Raw genomic sequence first — 18,983 nt, 5'->3', positions numbered from 1 at the left:
TATTTTTTAAATTTCAGTACCGACTTGGTATCGCGGTACAACACTACTAGTGTATATAGCATGCGAAAAACAGCACGCCAACAGAGTAGTTTGTCCAAAAAGTACCTAAGAATGACCTACTACTTTCATAAAGGCATGAAGGTATTTCAGTTTTGTGGTGAACTATCCCTTAGTCTCTATGTCTATATTTGTGCCTACAGATCAAGCTCAAACAGCCCAAAATACATTGTTTCTACTGTGACATTAATAACAGCTGTGCATTTGTTTAGTCATCCAACCCCGCATGACTCATCAAGAATATTTCAGACCTCTTCCAAGGTTTACACAGACATTTTCGCACACATCTACCAAAAAAAAAACAAGGACAGATTGCCAGCATAATAGTGGTATGATACTAACGGTCCCAGTTTCTTCCATCACTTTGCAGTTGAGCCGAACAGATCCTGACAATCATGTGATCTGAATGATCTCTCCGGGCACTGATGTGTTGGTGAGTTTGACATTGGGGTTTGATTCTACCATGTGCGATCTTGCCATTATTATGGCTGCTCTCCTCAAGGGATTCACAGGGCCATAACAAAACAAGTCTATTTCTGTCAAACAGCTCCAGCTGTGTCTAGGGGATTGCTGGTGTGTTTGGCTGTGTGATGTGGATGTGGGAATGTGACAGCGATAGTCGCAATCAGATAGGGTGTGTTGGCGGTTTCAGGTTGGTTGACGTGATTCTCGGAAACAGAGCTCTGTTATTCCAGATTATGATCACTGATCCACAGATAAAATCATATGTCATAAGACATTATGTTGTTAAACATCATATGGAAAGCTATCAGTAATCCTAAAGCGCAGTCGGTGGCAAATAATAACTTCATAGAAATGTAATATGACATATAAACAACTAAAACGAACTGCTTATCATGTAAAGAATCTAAAAGCCTTATATATTCTGCAGCTGTTATCCAATTTGCATTGTGCAAATACTATTTAAATAAATGTGTTTTTTTGACACCTTGTGATGGCTAACGCCCCAGCAGTCTTGGTACTTTAAATAACTTGCTTAAATATATAAATAAGTTTGAAAATTGAGGTCAACCAAATTAAGATTCAGCTCTGTCCTCTGTCAGCAGATGAGATATCAAACCAGTTCTTTCCCTTTAGCTCAAAATAAATGTTAAATATTTGATTATGATTGCATTTCTTGGGGCCCAAGGAGCATTTGGTGCACAAGAATTTGTCCTGTCTTTAAAATACTGCAGAACTTGTCTTTAAATTAGTATTCAGAACGTAAGTTCGAATCATTGGCCATGAAATATTGCAAAGCCAGGCTGATGCAGTAAGAAGCAGTGGTTTGTACCTTCTCATCCAAATCTGCTGTGTCATTGTGTCATGTCGGGAGCCTCTGAGGACAGATCGTAGGGAATGAGACACAAGGTATGTTAAATTTAAGGAAAGATTTGATCATTTCATGTTTTATTGATCAGTTTTGTTTGTTTAGTTTTGTTTTGGTTACGAACCATGATCCGATTCTTTAGAAAATACTTGAGGTAAAAACTCACTTGTGGGTTTATACCAGACCCCAGTGTTGGCAGTAACGCATTACAAGTAACGTGAGTTATGTAATCGGATTACTTTTTCATGTAACGAGTAAAGTAATGCATTACTTTTAAATTTACGACAAAATATTTTTTTCAAATAAGAGTTATTTTTTTCAAATAAGTAACGCAAGTTACTTTGTTTTCCCATCTATTAACCGACACTTCTCCTGACCCCATGTTGAGAGAAATCGGGAGTAAGTGCAGATGCATTGTGTGCGCTATGTAAACATGATAACTATTGTAGTTCTAGACTAAATGTGAGCATACATTTACTCACCTCACTTTCACAAAAACAGATTCAGTATTCTTCAAATCGTCTTATTCATTTCACTTTTGGTGTGAAAGGGTATTTACATTTCCCAAACACAGAACTTTTGTTTTTGTAATTGAAAATAAATAAGCAACTCCGACAGGAAAAAGTACAGAAACTCAAAAGTAATGCAACACATTACTTTCCAAAGAAAGTAACTAAGTAACACAATTAGTTACTTTATGAGAGAGTAAAGCAATACTGTAATGCATTACTTTCACCTTCATATCCAAGCAGAAATTAAAGCTGATGTGTGTAATTTAGAGTGTGTTCACACTTGTAGTTCAGTTCTCTTAGTTCTTTTGGTCTGGACCAAAAAAGAAACATAAGCGAACCATTCAGTCCTGGTTCGCTTAGCATTCACACTGTCATTTTTAACTCCGAACCTAAATATACATAACAAAAAAAAGCAGCTTTTATGAAATATATTTTGCGACAGAACTTGGTGAACATCCAAAACAATGCCGTGTGCTGGGCTAAATGCGCTCAATTTATGTGTATACAAGTATGTATTTAATATATATTATTTATATATAATATATATTATTTTTATTAAATAAAATGCATAAATATATAAGGGCAAGTAGACATCAGACTTAAACTTTTTTTTTTTTTTTTTAAATCTGTACTGTTGAGTTCTGCATTGCATAGTGTTCTCAGAAACAGCAGGGTACCTACTAACTCTGGATAAAAGTACAGAAAGTCTCTTATGCTGATTGGATATAAAAAAAAAAAACTTAGCAGTGTTAATTATTGTATTTAGCATCAAGCTAAATTGGATTGCGAGTGGTTAGTAAAAACACTGAAAAACTGTCCGCAAAAGTAATGCAGCTATTTAGTTAATTTGCCCCCTGAGTGTTTCTGTTGTTGGAGGCACAGTGGTATGATCTATTTTTGCTTTAGTGCTTATTGAAGCCACCTGTCTGGTCAGCTCTGGTGTAGTGATTCACTCTAAATATCCACACAAAACTTTCCATGATAATCACAAGCTGTAGATAATTGCTGTTGGAAAATAGTTTCTTTGGTTTATATAACAATTCTAGCAGCACTGTAATACATTTCATCCTTCTATTTTAATATAAAAATGCAAAACAAGATAGTCATCTTCATAATCTGAACAACAGCACACTGTTTGGATGCTACAGATTCACTATTGTAGTTCTTTCCAAGTAAAGCCCTTAAACATTCTTTTTGTTATTTAGCGAAGCCTCATGTTTATAGATGATGTCAAGTTCGTTTGTAATTTGTTGCGGTGGGTTCATTCGATCTGCAGCAGGCTCTGCTATAATTGCTGCTTGGCTCCCCTTAGCTGAGTCTGCCAGTTTCTCCATAAAAAAAAAAAAGTTCCCAGGAATCCGTAGGAGAAGAATGCAGCACCAGTGTTTGTCGTAACAACAAGGTGTAGGGTGATGAAGGCCTGTTTGGGTTTGAGGTTTGCAGGACTTGCTAATCACCACCTGGCCATCTTTCAGCAGGAGCAAAAGTGCATATGGAGGTAGTGTGCATGTGTGCCTCTTTCTTTACAAGACAGCAACATTTTGCTGGAACTGCATTTTTGGCCAAGTCTTTGAAAACAGGAGAATGGGATGAAGTGACTTTTGGAAGTGACTCACTTCCTCTCTGAGCTGCAATAATAAAGAACTAATTTCCCTAGACAAAGCACAAATCACTGAAAGAGACTACTTCCAGAATAAGAAAAAATGCCACCACAAGTGTCCAAGGGTGTGTTCACACTTGGTAGGTTTGGTTTGATTAAAACAAACTCTGGTGTGACTGCTCTATTAGTGCAGGTGAACGCTGCCATCCAAACCCTGAACCAGCAGAGACCCATATTTTCAGGGCCAATGTCAGCTTCCAAACGAACTCTGGGGCGATTCGGCTGAAATTTGAATGCGACACGGACCAAAGACATCAAAATAGGAAGTGGTGTCACAAGATGCGACCCTAAAAAGGATAAAATGCTCAAGCATGCCTGGTTCTTCTCAATATAAGACCTACATTGCCCATTACAGTTCAATACAGGTGTCAGAACCGCTGTCTCCTTGCAGAAGATCCTAGTTTGTGTGCAACAGAGGAATTCCTGACACTGTTTTGACGATTTTATAAGCTGTTTGTGAGTTCTCGGCCGATAAAAATACCATCATAAATTGAGCGCATTTAGCCCAGCACACCGGCATAGTTTTGGATGTTCACCAAGTTCTGTCTTTTGTGTGTGTGTGTGTGTATATTTAAATTCGGTGTTAAAAATGACAGTGTGAATGCTAAGCGAACCAGGACTGAATGTATCATTTTCTTTTTTGGTCCAGACTAAAAGAACTAAGAGAACTGAACTACAAGTGTGAACGCACTCTAAATTACACACATCAGCTTTAATTTTTGCTTGGATATGAAAAACAACGAGGCACTGATCTGTGCCAAGCTCTGAAAGATTTCAAAAGTGGGTTTTAGAGGAATGGCCTCTGTGTGACCGATGGAAACACATCACTGTTTAAGTGCACGAAACTGAAAGCTGCTTTATGGGATGAGGCGTGGACAGAGTTGCAGTGTTAGCACTGCAGATGTTTGACTGTAGGGTGTGTGTGTGTGTGTGTGTGTGTGTGTGTGTGTGTGTGTGTGTGTGTGTGCATGTGCCAGCTTGTGCTGCCTTACATTTAGAGTTAAAGAAAAAGACTCTCGGTAGCTGGAGGGAAGGGAGGGACGGACAGAAGCAGTGCTGCGGCTTGCTGGTTACGTCAGCTCCGACAGGCTGCATTATCCCAGCAGCGTAACACCTTATCTTAAGATTCCCTGACACGCTATTCTGAGGAAATTCCATATAAACAATTACTTGCCACATAAAAGGTTTATCATAGCTGCTGGAGATTAGAAATTTCCAACACATATAAGGTGGCATATTTTGTCAATGACGTATTTAAATAAAGCATATTAATATATCTGTTAACCTTTGAGTAATAAAAATGAGTATATATATATATATATATATATATATAATATTACCATTCACTGAGTAATGACTGCCAAATTACATTATAAAATATATAAAAATAGAAAAAAGTTATTTTTAAAACGTGATACGATTTCACAATATTACTGTTTTTACTATATTTTTAATCAAGTAAATGCAGCCTTACTGAGCCTATCTGTTGTGTGTGTGTGTGTGTGTGTGTGTGTGTGTGTGTGTGTGTGTGTGTGTGTGTGTGTGTGTGTGTGTGTGTGTGTGAGAGAGAGAGAGAGCGCGCGCGCGTTTTTGTCATTTTTGAGGACACAAATTTGTATAATGATATTACCAGGTATTACACTGGTATTACGATTACATTTTTTGCGTCCTCATATTTAAAATAGCTTTAAAAACATACTAAACCATGCTTTATTAAAAATAAAAAAATGCAGAATGTTTTTTGTGATGGCTAGGTTTAGGGGTAGGGGTAGTGTAGGGGGATAGAATGTACGGTTTGTACAGTATAAAAACCATTATGCCTAGGGAATGTCCTCACTTTGATAGCAAAATAAGCGTGTGTGTGTGTGTGTGTATATATGGTTTTTATTTCTTTCTGTTAAATTACATTTTCTCTCAAATGTTCTGCAGACCCTAAAGCACAACATTTATAGAAAAGCAATATATAATAAGATGTCACTCATCAAATATTGTGCTCACGCAATGTTCATACTGCCTTTTTTTTCGTTGCTTTTTTTCTTTAGCTATGTCATGACAAATCATAGTATTAATGCCTTAAGGGCACAGTAAATAATTATTGACTTCTCATTCATTTGAATCGCATAGTTCCTTTCTTCCACCTTGCACAAGCCTGACGAGAAATGGTCCGATTATCACCAGAAGGGTGTCACGCCTAGTTATGTAAATATAGACTTCCGTGGCTTCAGTGTGGAAACATGCTGTCAACATGAGGAGAATGTTTGGGAGAAAAAGCTCTAGGCCTGCACAGCCTAGCATCAGTTAAGCTTGTAAAGACCCTGAGGCCTAAGAAATTTTTACACATCCGCTTTCACAGTGTTCTCACCAGGTTATGTTTGTTTTGAGCAGAAGTGGCCACAGTTCAATCTGCAGTCACTCATCTCTCCAAAAAGACTATTAAAAACTATCCAGACAAGAATTTTCTGAAAATTGCATTATACAGCCTTCACTTACAGTATCAATGGCCATTGAAATGTTGGAAAAATAAGTGTACTAGCGTGATTAGCATGTGCATAACACAGTGTACTATCCAGATGGTGAGCTGTTTGACTTTACGTTTAATGTGAAACTGCTGCGTTAAGTGACGCGATGAACCAATCAGAACATATCTGATGGTATTAAGAGAGAGATTCTGGGCCAATGAGATTGCACAGTGGGTGGGGCTACTTAGTAAAACAATGCAGGAATAGAAACCAAGTAGGCAAATCGTAAAATGTGTAGAACAAAACTCTTAATGAAAGATGTAATAGCTTGTTGTTTTAACAATTCAAGCCTGGTTGGCATGTGCAAAATTTTTTTATTAGCCTGATTTAAAAAGGAATTTAAAAAGTATGGCATTTTGCTATAAAACTCCAAATTATTGCTAATAAAAGCAAAGAGGCATTGCTAATAAGTAGGCCCACTCAGATTCTGTGCCCACAGATGTTCATTTATTGAATATTTTGGGTAATTTGATTATGCACTTTAGCCGAGCATGTACTTCTCTGTTTTATTTATCACATTTTACCATTTTTAAATCAACTCCGCAGAGCTACACAGATTTCTGCACAGAAGGTCCACAGATTACATGTTTTTTAACTTAGCCAACTTAGCTGATGTTAAATTTAGAGTAAAATTGAGGTATGCTAAATAAATAGAAATCTAATGTTGGTCATATTTAAAGACCATATGGTTTTTATACAGTGCTCAGTGTAAATGAGTACACCCCCTTTGAAAAGTAACATTTTAAACAATATCTCAATGAGCAAAAAACAATTTCCAAAATGTTGACAAGACTAAATTTTATATAACATCTGTTTAACATGAAAGTAAGGTTAATAATATAACTTACAGAACAAAATTTTCAGTTTTACAGTCATTAGGGTGATGCAAAAATGAGTACACCCCATTGAAAGTCTCTAGAGCAAAGCTAAATTTTAGACTACAAATGTCTAATTTAACAAGAATTCAACCACAGGTGAGTCTAATTATTCATTACACAGGTGTCCAGCAGACAGTTGACTATAAAAGGGTATTAAAACCCCTTCCCATTTCATGCTGTCAGCAATGGCACCACTTGGAAGAGAAATTACACAAGACCTGAGAAAGAAAATCATTTCTTTACACCAGAAAGGTGAAGGCTACAAGAAGATCAGCAAAGCTTTACTTATCAGTCAGAATACTGTAGCAAAAGTGGTACAAAAATTTAAAAAAGATGGAACTGCAACCATCTAACAGAGACGTCCAGGTCGTCCACGGAAGTTAACACCTCGACAGGAGCGTCTTCTGATGAGAAGGGTTGAAGAAAATCGGCATGCAAGTTCGCTGCAGTTATCTAAAGAAGTAGAAAGCCAAACTGGGGTGACTATTTCCCGTGACACAATACGGCGTACACTGCAGAGGAATGGCATGCGTGGGTGCCGTCCATGAAAGAAGCCTCTCCTAAAGCCCAGGCACAAAAAAGCCCACCTAGAGTTTGCCAGGGCCCATGCTGACAAAGATGAAGACTACTGGGACTCTATACTCTGGAGTGATGAGACCAAGATAAATGTTTTTGGAACTGATGGCTTCAAAACTGTACTCATTGTGTACTCTTTTTTGCATCACCCTAATTTGAGTAAAACTGAAAAATGTGTAATCTAAGTTATATTATTAACCTTACCTTTTGTGTTATAAGTTAAACAGATGTTATATTAAACTTAGTCTTGTCAACATTTTGGAAATTGTTTTTGTGTTCACTGAGATATTGTTTAAAATGTTACTTTTCAAAGGGGGTGTACTCATTTACGCTGAGCACTGTAGATGATACATGGTTTAATAATTGATGATTTTATAGAGAACTGGTTCTGGATCAGTATAAGCAGTGAGCAGCAGTGCTGTATTGCGTATATGTATCGGTATGCATGGACGGCTCTACACGTCTGCTGAATGCCCCTTGTAAAGGTTACTCTCGACAGCTCCCAGATGTGCTACACTGTTTGTGTAATTGCAAATGTTTCCTGAGACCACCTCAGCAGGTAACTCAAGTAAACTACTTTGGAATTTATAGAAAAATGTGCGTTTTATAGGAGTTTGTTAACCATTTTCAGTGCATGTTGGTGTGCTTGAATTTTACAGGGATCGGTTTATGTCAAGCTATTATCTTTTATAAGAACGTACTCAACTGGCACAGAAAGTGAACCATTTTGCCAGCGGTGCCACTGCCAGAACATATAGGCTAATGCTCTCATCTACCAATATTTTTTTTTTTTTTTTTTTTTTTAATCGCGCCATAAATTTCCAATCTTTTGATATTAAATAATATATTCTGATGTTTGTAAGCAACCATAAATACTTATTCACATCATAATGTGATGTTCAATCATTCCTCGACTTGATTCTTGCATTGAAATGCAATGTTTCACATCAATTTTCCATAACATATTCATTCTTTCATGCAACTGTTGTGGAAGGGCTGCATGTAATGGAATTTCATTGGTATTCATGAACTAAATGGCTGACACAAATTGTGTTGTTTTGTTGTGCCCTGACCTTGAAATTGCAAATTTCGTTCATCAGCAGGAGAAGCTGAATTAGACCACCTGGTCATCTCTGGTCTGAAGTATGTTTCTGATTGGAAATTGTTTAGATGGATATGAAGATATGGTTGTTTCTCCACAGTACAAGATGATGATACAATTAGGCGTAGAATCATTCCACTGTTTAAAATGTTGATTTTAAATATGGCTCTTAGAGACATTAATGATGGTAACCATAGTTTTTTTTCCCACTTCAGTTTGTTGTACTATTATATTATATAAAATAATTATTACATTGAATGATTTAAAATGATTTAAATGTGTGTATAGTTGGTCATAAGCTCTTTTTAATACTTTTTGTTGGTTGAAAATTTGCAAAACCCACAGACTGATGTAAAGGGTGATTTATGAAAATGATAAAATGAAGAAGGTTTCTGTCCAACAGCGAGGAGATGGATATCTCATCCTCGCTGTTGGATGAGATATCCAGAAATATATAAATAGACTGTTAACAATAACCATATTTACAATGGTGTTTTGATCATAACTATGGTTACCATGATAACATTTTGTAAGAATGATGCTGAATGACATGGAGGAACATTTCTGAATCATTTTGATCAAAAAAGGGGAAGTTCCTTGTGTCAGGTCTATGATCCTTTATAAAACAATTTTTAAGAGATGAAATGCTATCAAAGTTTTTCTGAGCACTCAAATTGAAAACACTCCAGCCCTTCTCACGTTTCATACTGCATTCTTACGCACTGAGACAAAATGACTTTGACATGAAGTTCTTATAAAGGTCCTTGTGTGAAACTTCCCACACGTGCGAGTGAAATCGATCGTTTGATCTGCTGCACGTTATGAGCCCTGGGATCGTTCTTGAATGGATGACCATATAAATTTCTCGCGCACTGACACAGCACATTATTGTAAAGAAATATTCAGTGTCATCTCCTTTGTATGAGCACAAAGCGATGAAAACGATTCATTTGTATTAGAAATTCACAGAGGATTTAACAAAGGCTCTGATGGCCCACCTGTATAAGATTTATTCATAACCCAGTGTCTGTTTTAGAAATTGACTTTCTTTTTGCAGGTAAAAAAAAAAAAAAAAGTCTTTTTCATTTTTCATAATTTCCAATAATCGTAAAGCTAGACTTAGTATCACTGAGATACTATTATAGTTTTTGTTAAATTTTGTTAAATTAGATTTTATTTTAATATTTTCTCTTTTCAAGTTCATGTTTTGTTTTGTTTTTTGTTCTTTCTTTTTGTTTAATAAAAAAAGTAATGTAAAAAAAGTGATAAATGTTTTTTAATGGTTTTGGCTTTAGTTTTAGTTAACGATAATAACCTTGATTAGAGTGCATGTGCAAACATGAGCATTAGATAAGTTGCATTATGTTGAGGGAAAAAACATACATGGTTTCACATTCACTTTAAATCACACTCAATTTAGAGACCGCAAACTGCTCTGTCACAGGCACCACTCCCTTCCTTTTAACCCCAACACTAACACACACACACACACACACAGCACTTCCACTTAACCACTGCCTGCGCTTTCCTGAGCAGAGCTGGAACACACACATGATAGGGCGGGCGCAGAGACATACCTGGTGCCTAACGCTGATACTGGAGCAGACGGCAGTGTTGGGAGGTGCTGGTTCCTCTTAATGCCCTGTGTGTGTATCTTGTGGCACAGAACATGGATTTTGTATTGAAGGAGGAGAAGCAGTGCCCACATTTTTGGTGACCTCCAGTACAACTTCGACTAAGGAACTACAAGCGAGGTTAGAGGAGATTTGTGTCGTGTTTTGACAGCTGGCATTACTCCATCATTTTAAGTGTTTACCTTCAGACGGGTAGGTTAAGCACCTTTAATGTTGTTAGACTTGAGGGTGTTTGGCTGTGTGTGTTTTGTGTCTGTTGTTCTCTCAGCTAATTCTGCATTTAGTAATGACATATCACATGTTTAGCAAACTGCAAATAGCCCTCACTTATTTTTTGCAGCATAATTAGAGATGAAGATGTGGAACAGAGAGTTCACAGTGTGTGAAAGGGTGATATTTTGCAGTCCATGAGTTTATAAAACGACCTTGAAGCTTGAATAGAGAGAGGATGAGTTCTGAATGTGTCAGTTGCCCCTTGCACTGCCACCACGTCTCACTGTGATGAGATGAGACTTGTCTGGTCACTACCCATCAATCAAGGTGCCTAAAGAGACAAACATACACAGATAAACCTTTGTTGTCTTTGCTTTAGGAATGAGAGAGATCACGTATTTGATTTTTAATCTGACACCAAGTACTGTACTATCAAGGCTAAAATTGCTGATTTCAATACCAATACCTTGATTAAATTTCAAAATGAGTAAGTATAGACATTGAACATTAGCCATTATTAGCACTATATATGCCTAAACTATAAATAATATACATAATGTATCATATACACTATCATTCAAAAGTTTGGGGTCAGTATATGTAATATTGATCTCGGATGATTTGATCATTCTTTAGTACTTGTGCAGCCTGGCTGTGTCTGTTCCTCAGTTTTCACTGTCTGCTTCCTTTATTGACTCAAAAGAGGGTCATGTATCAGACAGCTGGATGAAGTCTCAGACTGCCGCAGACCGCCCACCGTAAGATGCCTGTCAGCCTTGGGGCAATTTGGAGAGCCATGTTTGAGACTTTGACAGCTGCTTGGCAGAACTCCGGCTCTAGATGGCGCTACTCTGTCCCTGCTGAAGCAGACAGGGAGGATATCGAGGCATGTCCTTCAAACTCTGTTTATTTAGACTCAACCTTAGTGGTCATTTTGGATGAGAGGGAACGTCTGGGGCCTGATAATGTCTGAGCATGTCGAAACTGCCCAGCTTGTTTGTTTGTCTATTTGTGCTTGAGTGACAGGAACGCTTTGTGTCTCAAGACACATTGCAAATGCAACGATTAGAAAGATACAAATTCCTAAACAAGCTAAATTCAAAGCTTCATGTTCCAGACTTCTTATAATAGGCCCAAACGACATACTCAACAAAGCAATGCTGTTTTTGTTGTTGTTGCTGTTTTTTAATTTGTATGTGAGATTTAAATTTGTAACAGATTTAAACCTTTAACTTATGAGTCTTTTTGTTTGATTCATTAGAAGAATCATTTCATAAGAGTCTTTTATTCTTGAGTCAATCTGCTACACTGTTGAAACATAAATTTTGACATGCAGCCAGTGAAGAAAATGCAATAGAAAGATGTGTTGTCTGTCTGTTTATTGTTTTTGTATTATTTCACAGATTATTTCTCAGTGGCTGACAGTTCTAAGGTGTAAGCTTGTAATAATGTTTTCTAATTCGGATGGTACTGGTGGGTTTCCGCGGGAAATTCAAGCGTGCAGACGTTGCGTCATTACATCACGTATGTTTACATAGAGAAGGAGTCCCAGCTAGTAGTCATTTAATAGTCTTTTTACACAGCAGCTGCAATAATGAAACTTATCATTTTGATGGCGAATTGTAATCCAGAAAGGTCCAAATGATAATCATCAGTGACAACTAGGGATTTACCCGTAGTCAAAAGCAAAAGGCTTCGGACAGCGGAGTGGCTACAGAAATTGATATTCACAGGTAACGCTAATACACACTAAATACACAGTCACGCAATGCTGATGTTGTTAACATTAACAATTTGAGAATAAAGAATAAAAATAATAATAATTTGCATGGTTTGGCGTGATCCAAGCTAAGCGGTCGTTAGATTTAATCACCATCGGTAGTGTGATTTAAACTTTAGATTCGTCCGCGCTGAGGAGCCGTGCCGGATGCACAACCCACGTAAAGATGATAATTCCGCAAATAACTGCAATTGCAGGTTTCAAACAGAGATGGCGACAAAGAGGCAAAACTTACAGACTGCAGCTTTAAATTAATTTTTAAATAATCATGTTTAACAGGTGATAATCTACATTACTCATGATTCTGCAGCGAAATCTCCACCAATCAGAGAATCACGACAATCAAATCGCAATCTTTAGCATCTACTTACGGATATATGCATATTTTTTCAATGAACATAAAAAATATATATATAATAAACCTCTTTAAATCAATAGTTTAATATTTCTCCGTTTTTAATTTTTTCATAACTGTATAATTCATTGAATACAGTTATTTACCTCATTAAAGCTGTTAAATACACAGTCTTGTACCTTTTTGTCCGGTTTTCAAACACTTTTTTTGGCTTCGAATCAACTTTCTGAACTTTTCCAAGCTTGTTTGTCAGTAGTCAGTTGGCTAACATCGGTGTTGCAGTGCTGACTCTGAAAGAGCTTAAAAGACACAAAATAGAGTCTGTGAGGTGTTACAGACCTAACATCATCACATGCCACATTTGTTGCATTGTCGCTACTAGATGGCATAGAGAGGTAAATGGGACTGTACAATTTCTTCCTATGAAGCAGTCCTCAAGTGTGGTGACGAAGTGGAAGACCAAAGCCTGTAAAAAGCACCTGACCCTCTAAAAATGAACTGCGGGGAAGTTATTTGCTCTTTTAGTCAGGATGCAGGAAGCAGAACATTTTGCATTGGAATGAGAATGCAACTGTGCAACACTTAATCCATCTCAAAGGCCCATGAGGGAAACCGTGATGGAGGACCACACGTGGACAGGATCCCTCAGATTAGAGATTAGGCCTGTGAGAGAAGCCAAAAGCATGTTTAAGCTCCACTACCGCTTATGGGGGGAGGGGACAGCAAATATAGTTCAACATCCCCCCACTAAACACGTTTAGATGTCCTTATATGGATAGTGTTATTCAAATTTGTCTGCAAACTTTACAAACTAAACAGGAAACAGTTATCTGTCAATCAGGATGGACTTGAAACTTGCTCCATTTAAGTTGTAGATTAATATTGGGTCAGTTTAAATGCTGATGAGACATTAGATGTGGGAGAATGAACAATATTTGCTGATAAACAACTAGCTAAGCAATTAACTGGAGTTTACTAGTCCACTGCTGCAACTCAGACAGGAAGATCACTTGTTTTTCTGTTTGATCAGGTTTAAGAAGGGTGCAAGGAGCACTTAACTCAAAGAGGCTTAATGTTCTCTAATTTACAGCTGGACCTAAAGGCAAACATGCTGCTATGATGTGTGTGTCTGCGTCTCAGTGCTGGGGCGGCTGTCGGGTGGATGGCCGCTGCCATATAATTATGTGTACATGAAATGAGGGTGAGGTGCATTGCAAAACCCACGTTAAGTGCCTTGGGATGGTCATTGAAATCATTCTGTACTCTTTTGTAATTGTTGTTATTGTTTTGTAGCTATATAGATTACAGAGTGGTTGTTACTTGAAAACACTAGTCTGTAGATTTCTGATTTCACATCAAAAAAGGGTTGAAAGGGATTGTTCTCTCAAAAAAAAAAAAAACACATCATTCCAAACCTGTGTAACTTTCTTTCTTTTGTGGAACACAAAATATATTCACTATATATATATATATATGAGCCTATGTATGTATATTAGATTGTGTATTATATTATGAAAAAGTCATATGGGTTTTTAGGGGTGATTAAATAAAAACAGAAGTACTGTATCCCTTTAATAAAGGATCACAGAGTAACTATTGAGAAGGAAAGAAATTAGTTCATTATCCATAGTGTAGATAACATGTAATTTCACACCAAAATCCATTGCAGAATAACACTGGGGATTTGTGTCACTGCAGACAGACTTCAACAATGAGGTTTTTTCCAGACAGACACAACTGAAATCATAGATTAAGCCATTCCGTGACATCAGCCAGTAATTTAATTCACACTTGTACTGTAGATTCACATGGTTTTGCTTCTTAGGAATCAGCGGTGAGCTAACAGGAAAAATCAGCTCTTTTCAATTATACTGTATGTCTTTTCCACATTCATCTGTATTTGTTCCATGGATTAAAGATGAGAATGAAGTCAGACCTGGAATGACACTCTGGCTCTGTCCTCTGTCTTTCGAGTTCACAGGAAACTCAGCTGTCTTTCAGCCCAGACTGCAGGCCGAGAATAGCAATGAAAGAATAAACGACAGCTGGTAAAGAAAAGGCAAGAAAAAAATGAGTGACTTCACAACAAATCTAGAATAAAATAAAATAATACAAATAATAATGAAAAGTGTATTTATACATGTTAATTTAAGTCAGTGACTGTCTTTAAGTGAGTTATTGAATCATTAACAGTAAACCAATTCCTTCAAGACTGTTTGTATGAGTGAGTCATTGAATTATTCATTCAACTGATTCGTTCAAAATGATGATTTATTAACTACTGTTATGCGGTGTTGCAGCAGTTCTGCTATGTCTTTGTTTGTAACTATTTTCATTGGCGGAGCGAAAACAAACAAAGACACTGACTGTATTGCATCTAAAATGTAAGTTACTCTGTATTAACTTTTTGTTTATTGAACTGTATTAGCAGTATCACACAATCGTGCCACCACCTTGTTACTCCAATAACCGGTCATGAAATATTCCAAGCCACCGTTATTAGTTTCAACGTGGCATTTTTAAATTACTAACTGAGACTTTGACACCAACTTTGACATGTTTGAATGACAGATCCTGAATCAGTGGCAAGAAAAAGTAGATCCAGTCTTCAGTGTCATATGATCTAATATGCTGATTTGGTGTTCAAGAAACAATTCTTTTTATTATTAAAGTTGAAAATAATTTTGCTGCTTAATACCACATTCAAAGACCTTGTTTTAGCTTAAAGATTACGTGTTTCTTCAATTTTGTTTGTATTGTCATTGTTTGTGGTTTCTTCAGCAATTTGCTTCTTCAGTATTATTAATAGCATATTGTCATTTAGACCACAAATACGATTATTTTAATGAACCCCTGTGCAACCCATTAACCACCCATTTACAGCTGTCCGCTTGTGATCGGCTCACCCGAAATAGATGCTAATACCAAGGGTAAACCGAAAGGACTGTGAAGGCCTTATATGTAGCAAATATATAGTAGAAATAGTTTTCCATGGTCATTGTGGTGTTTTAGCCGCAGTTCTGGCTAATAGAGTGTCAGATAAGTGGACCTAGAACCAAATGAATAAATTTGTCACGCTGTTTTCCTTGAAGCCTCACTCTGACAAGCAGGAAAGATTTTATTGCTCCCAAAACCTTTTAGCATTAAAAGATTTGAGGACCTCAGTAATGAACTCTGTCAGGTGGCTCTAAAAGTCACAGTGACGACCTACTTTGTATACAGAAAAGTGTAATGGGTTTTTCCCTGACTGACTTCAGCTGCATTCATTTGTACATACAAAGTAGCAGTTCATCAGTTTAGTGATGTTTTGTTATTTCTGCATGTCTATCTTATTCTGTGACTGCATTTTAGGAGTGAGTCATGCGCTATTGAACGCATGACTCCTCTGGCTCATTAGATGTCCTGTCCCTGCAGATGCTTTTATTTATTCCATGTGTGCCGAGACATTACAAAACTGGCCCGTGTGATCCGAAAGGCCATACGGGAACAGTATTTCAGCTTCCTGCTGTGATTTTTCCCTCATTGCTGCTTTGCACTTCAGAGCTGAAGATCTCTGACGAAGAGCACATGTACATCTTGAGGCTACCGTAGAAGAACAGATGTTGATATGGCTGTCTGGACCCCTTTGGTCCAATTTCAACCTGTTTTAGTCTTCCTTCAGGGAGTCTTAGTTCAGGAAGAGAGCAAGAAACAGGAAATAAGAGGGGCTCTCACTAGGGAACAGCTTTGAGCTTTTACTCTAATTAGAGAACATCACTTCTCGACCGTTAGACACCAAACTCCAAGATGTCACCACCTGGAAGCTATCCATGTTGGCCTTTTCTTTACTGTTTTTGACGAGATTCCTGTGCAAGTCCACATTGAGAGGTTATTTTCTCTGACCCAACGGACAGTCCAAACTGCACACTTTGCACACTCGGGCGGGTGATAGCATCTGGGCTTTGCCTGTGTGACGCCCATTGTTTAGGTAATGATGTCAGAAAGGAAATGCGTAAGCCAGGCCGCCCTCTTTATGTAAGCAGACGGGAGGAGAAAAAGAGGGAGAAGATTATAGAGATGTTTTTCAAACTGTTGGCTATAAAAACGGCTGTGTGTGTGTGTTTTTAGACCTCTTTTACTAGACAACAGAGCCTTGTCTGTGAAAAAGGCGTCAACTGGACAACGTTTTGACATTTGGATGTACTTTAGAAAGTTTTTTAGGTGTTTGTTCCTCAATGAGGCTTTTTACATTTGAAAGGAGAGTTCACCCAAAAATGAAAGTTTATTTACTCATACTCACATCGTTCCAAAACTGTGTGACTCTTTCTTCTGTGAAACACAAAAATAGATATTTTGAAATGTGTCTCAGTGTTGTTTTTTTCATTCACCCAAATCGTGAAAGTCAATGAGGTCTTTGATTGTTTTGGACACCACTGACTTTCATTATATGCACAAAAATTGTTCTTTTTTGTTCCACTAAAGAAAAGAAAGCCAGTTTGTTTGTTTTTTTAAATCACTCTGAGGCATCAGAAATCCACACAGCTGCTTTAAACCACATTGTTAGGACAACAATTTGAAGTTTCAGTTTGAGAAGGTTTCATCATGAGTGTGTGAACTGGCCATTGACGGAGCAGCTTTTTGGCTGCACTTCTCCAGTCCAGTCTGTAGCGTGTGTGCCACACGTTATGAGCTCATATTACTGCAGCCGTTGAAACCTGAGAAAGAGCGGAACTTCCTCCATCCAATCCATCCAGTTTTAGTCCATCCTGCAATCATGCTATTTATAGACTCACATCCTTTTGTCATTCCAGAGGGGCTTCCCAATCCCTTCATGGCTTTCCAGCCTGTGTTCTTTTGGCTGTGTTGCTCCAGACTCGGCGGGCCGGCCCATTCCCTCCTCTTTGGGTCGGGCTGGTCGTTTATATTCCCGCCATCACGTAATTAGTTTTCCGGACTGTGGAATTCCCTCCCCTTCTCTGCACACCCCTCAGAGCACCCCTTCCACAAAGTCAGAGGAAAAAAGGAGAGAAGGAAAGAGCACGAGCAACGGAGAGGGTGAGGATTTAGTGGTCTTTAGTCGGACTAAGAGCGTGCCTCTTTTTCCTATGAGATGGCTTTGCCTGGCGAGGAGATGGGCAGCCACAGGCCAAAGGGATGTTGATGTTTGTAGGGATCAGAGATCGACATGTGGTGTTTGCACTGCGCTTCAGACAGAAGCCAGTCTCTGTTGGAACTGGGGAGCTGGTAAGATTTCAGTGTGTGTGTGTGTGTGTGTGTGTTTAAGAAAATATATAGAAGTAAATATTAGAAATGTGTATGTATTCATTGGGATGGGGTGTATCATTGTATCAGGGTGTGTTTTTAAGTAGATCACAGATGTTTTATGCGGCATTCACCTCCGTTGTTCTTTGTTTCTTTTACCTGCTTTGAATTATAGGGGATCTTCCTCTATTGCGCAAACCTCTCCATTGTTGCTCTCAGCACACTTCTGCTTCTAGTTGTGCGGTTGAGTGATGTTTCAGTTGATCTTGCACCGGATAGACGCCTTTATATCTCTGTCATTTACCTGAAAATTGCTTTGATGTCATTGGAGGTTTTTCCTTTTCTTGATGACTTCTGTCCATCACTGATTGTAAATGCTGATTGTGTTAGTTAAAAAGTTACAAGATTATCTTTTTTCAGTGAGGTTTCTACCCTTAGCCAATCTGTATGTTTTTATTGCTAATGAATGAAGTATTTGGCATTAGCAAAAAATTTAATCTAATTAATAATAACACATAAAGATATGTGTCTTTATAAGAGTAGACCTGCCCCATTGAAATTCATGTAATACCAGAATAAGCTCTGCGATATTAGTAAAGCAAGCTTTATTTGAACAATAAGTGCTTTATGCAAGATGCCGGAGCATTTCCCAGTCATCAACAGGGCTGCATTCATGCGACGTGCCACGCTTGTGAATGGAGCCTGACTGGTCCTCTAATGCTCTCAAACTTGGATTTAGAGTATGTGTAACCTGTGTTAATAGCACATCATCATCTTTCTTGAAAGCCTGGAAAAAATATTAAGCAAAAAGAGTTTAGTTTATAGAAGCCTTTATTGCTTTTAAACGTCTAATGTTCAACATACAGCATAGAGACAAACTAAAGTCAGGTGTAAGGGTGGCAATAAAAACCTTCAGAGCTTGAAGCTTCAGAACATGAAAAAGACTCCAAAAACAGCACCCAAGAGTTCAAATGAAATGTAGTTTAGGTAAGTGAAATGTAAATGAGCTTGTTATTTTACCTCGTTAGACTCAGCATCTGTACCTGAGCTTCACGGTCAATTAGATGAAGTACAAGGTTTAAATAAACTCAGAAATGAACGTCTAAAGTAATTGCATAATTACAGA

General features: G+C 37.7%; 1 protein-coding gene across 14 annotated transcripts in view; it reads left to right on the top strand.

Annotated features, from left to right (window-relative positions):
- Positions 1-18,983, top strand: part of iqsec1b (IQ motif and Sec7 domain ArfGEF 1b) — a 181,268-nt gene that overhangs the window by 137,553 nt on the left and 24,732 nt on the right. The window contains exon 1 of one of the 14 annotated variants that reach the window (XM_051911875.1): positions 339-490. The exons of 9 other annotated variants lie outside the window; for them this stretch is intronic. In XM_051911875.1, the coding sequence (XP_051767835.1) occupies positions 483-490 (8 nt within the window). In that variant the 5' untranslated portion in view covers positions 339-482. Of the gene's footprint in view, positions 1-338; positions 491-1,322; positions 1,429-10,158; positions 10,461-17,610; positions 17,840-18,983 lie in introns of those variants that run through there. 4 more of the 14 variants (XM_051911880.1, XM_051911881.1, XM_051911879.1 and 1 more) reach the window with 4 other exon arrangements.

The sequence above is a fragment of the Ctenopharyngodon idella genome, chromosome 11, assembly GCF_019924925.1.
Source record: "Ctenopharyngodon idella isolate HZGC_01 chromosome 11, HZGC01, whole genome shotgun sequence".
Taxonomy (NCBI): domain Eukaryota; kingdom Metazoa; phylum Chordata; class Actinopteri; order Cypriniformes; family Xenocyprididae; genus Ctenopharyngodon; species Ctenopharyngodon idella.
This window is presented reverse-complemented; position numbering and strand designations above follow the sequence as displayed.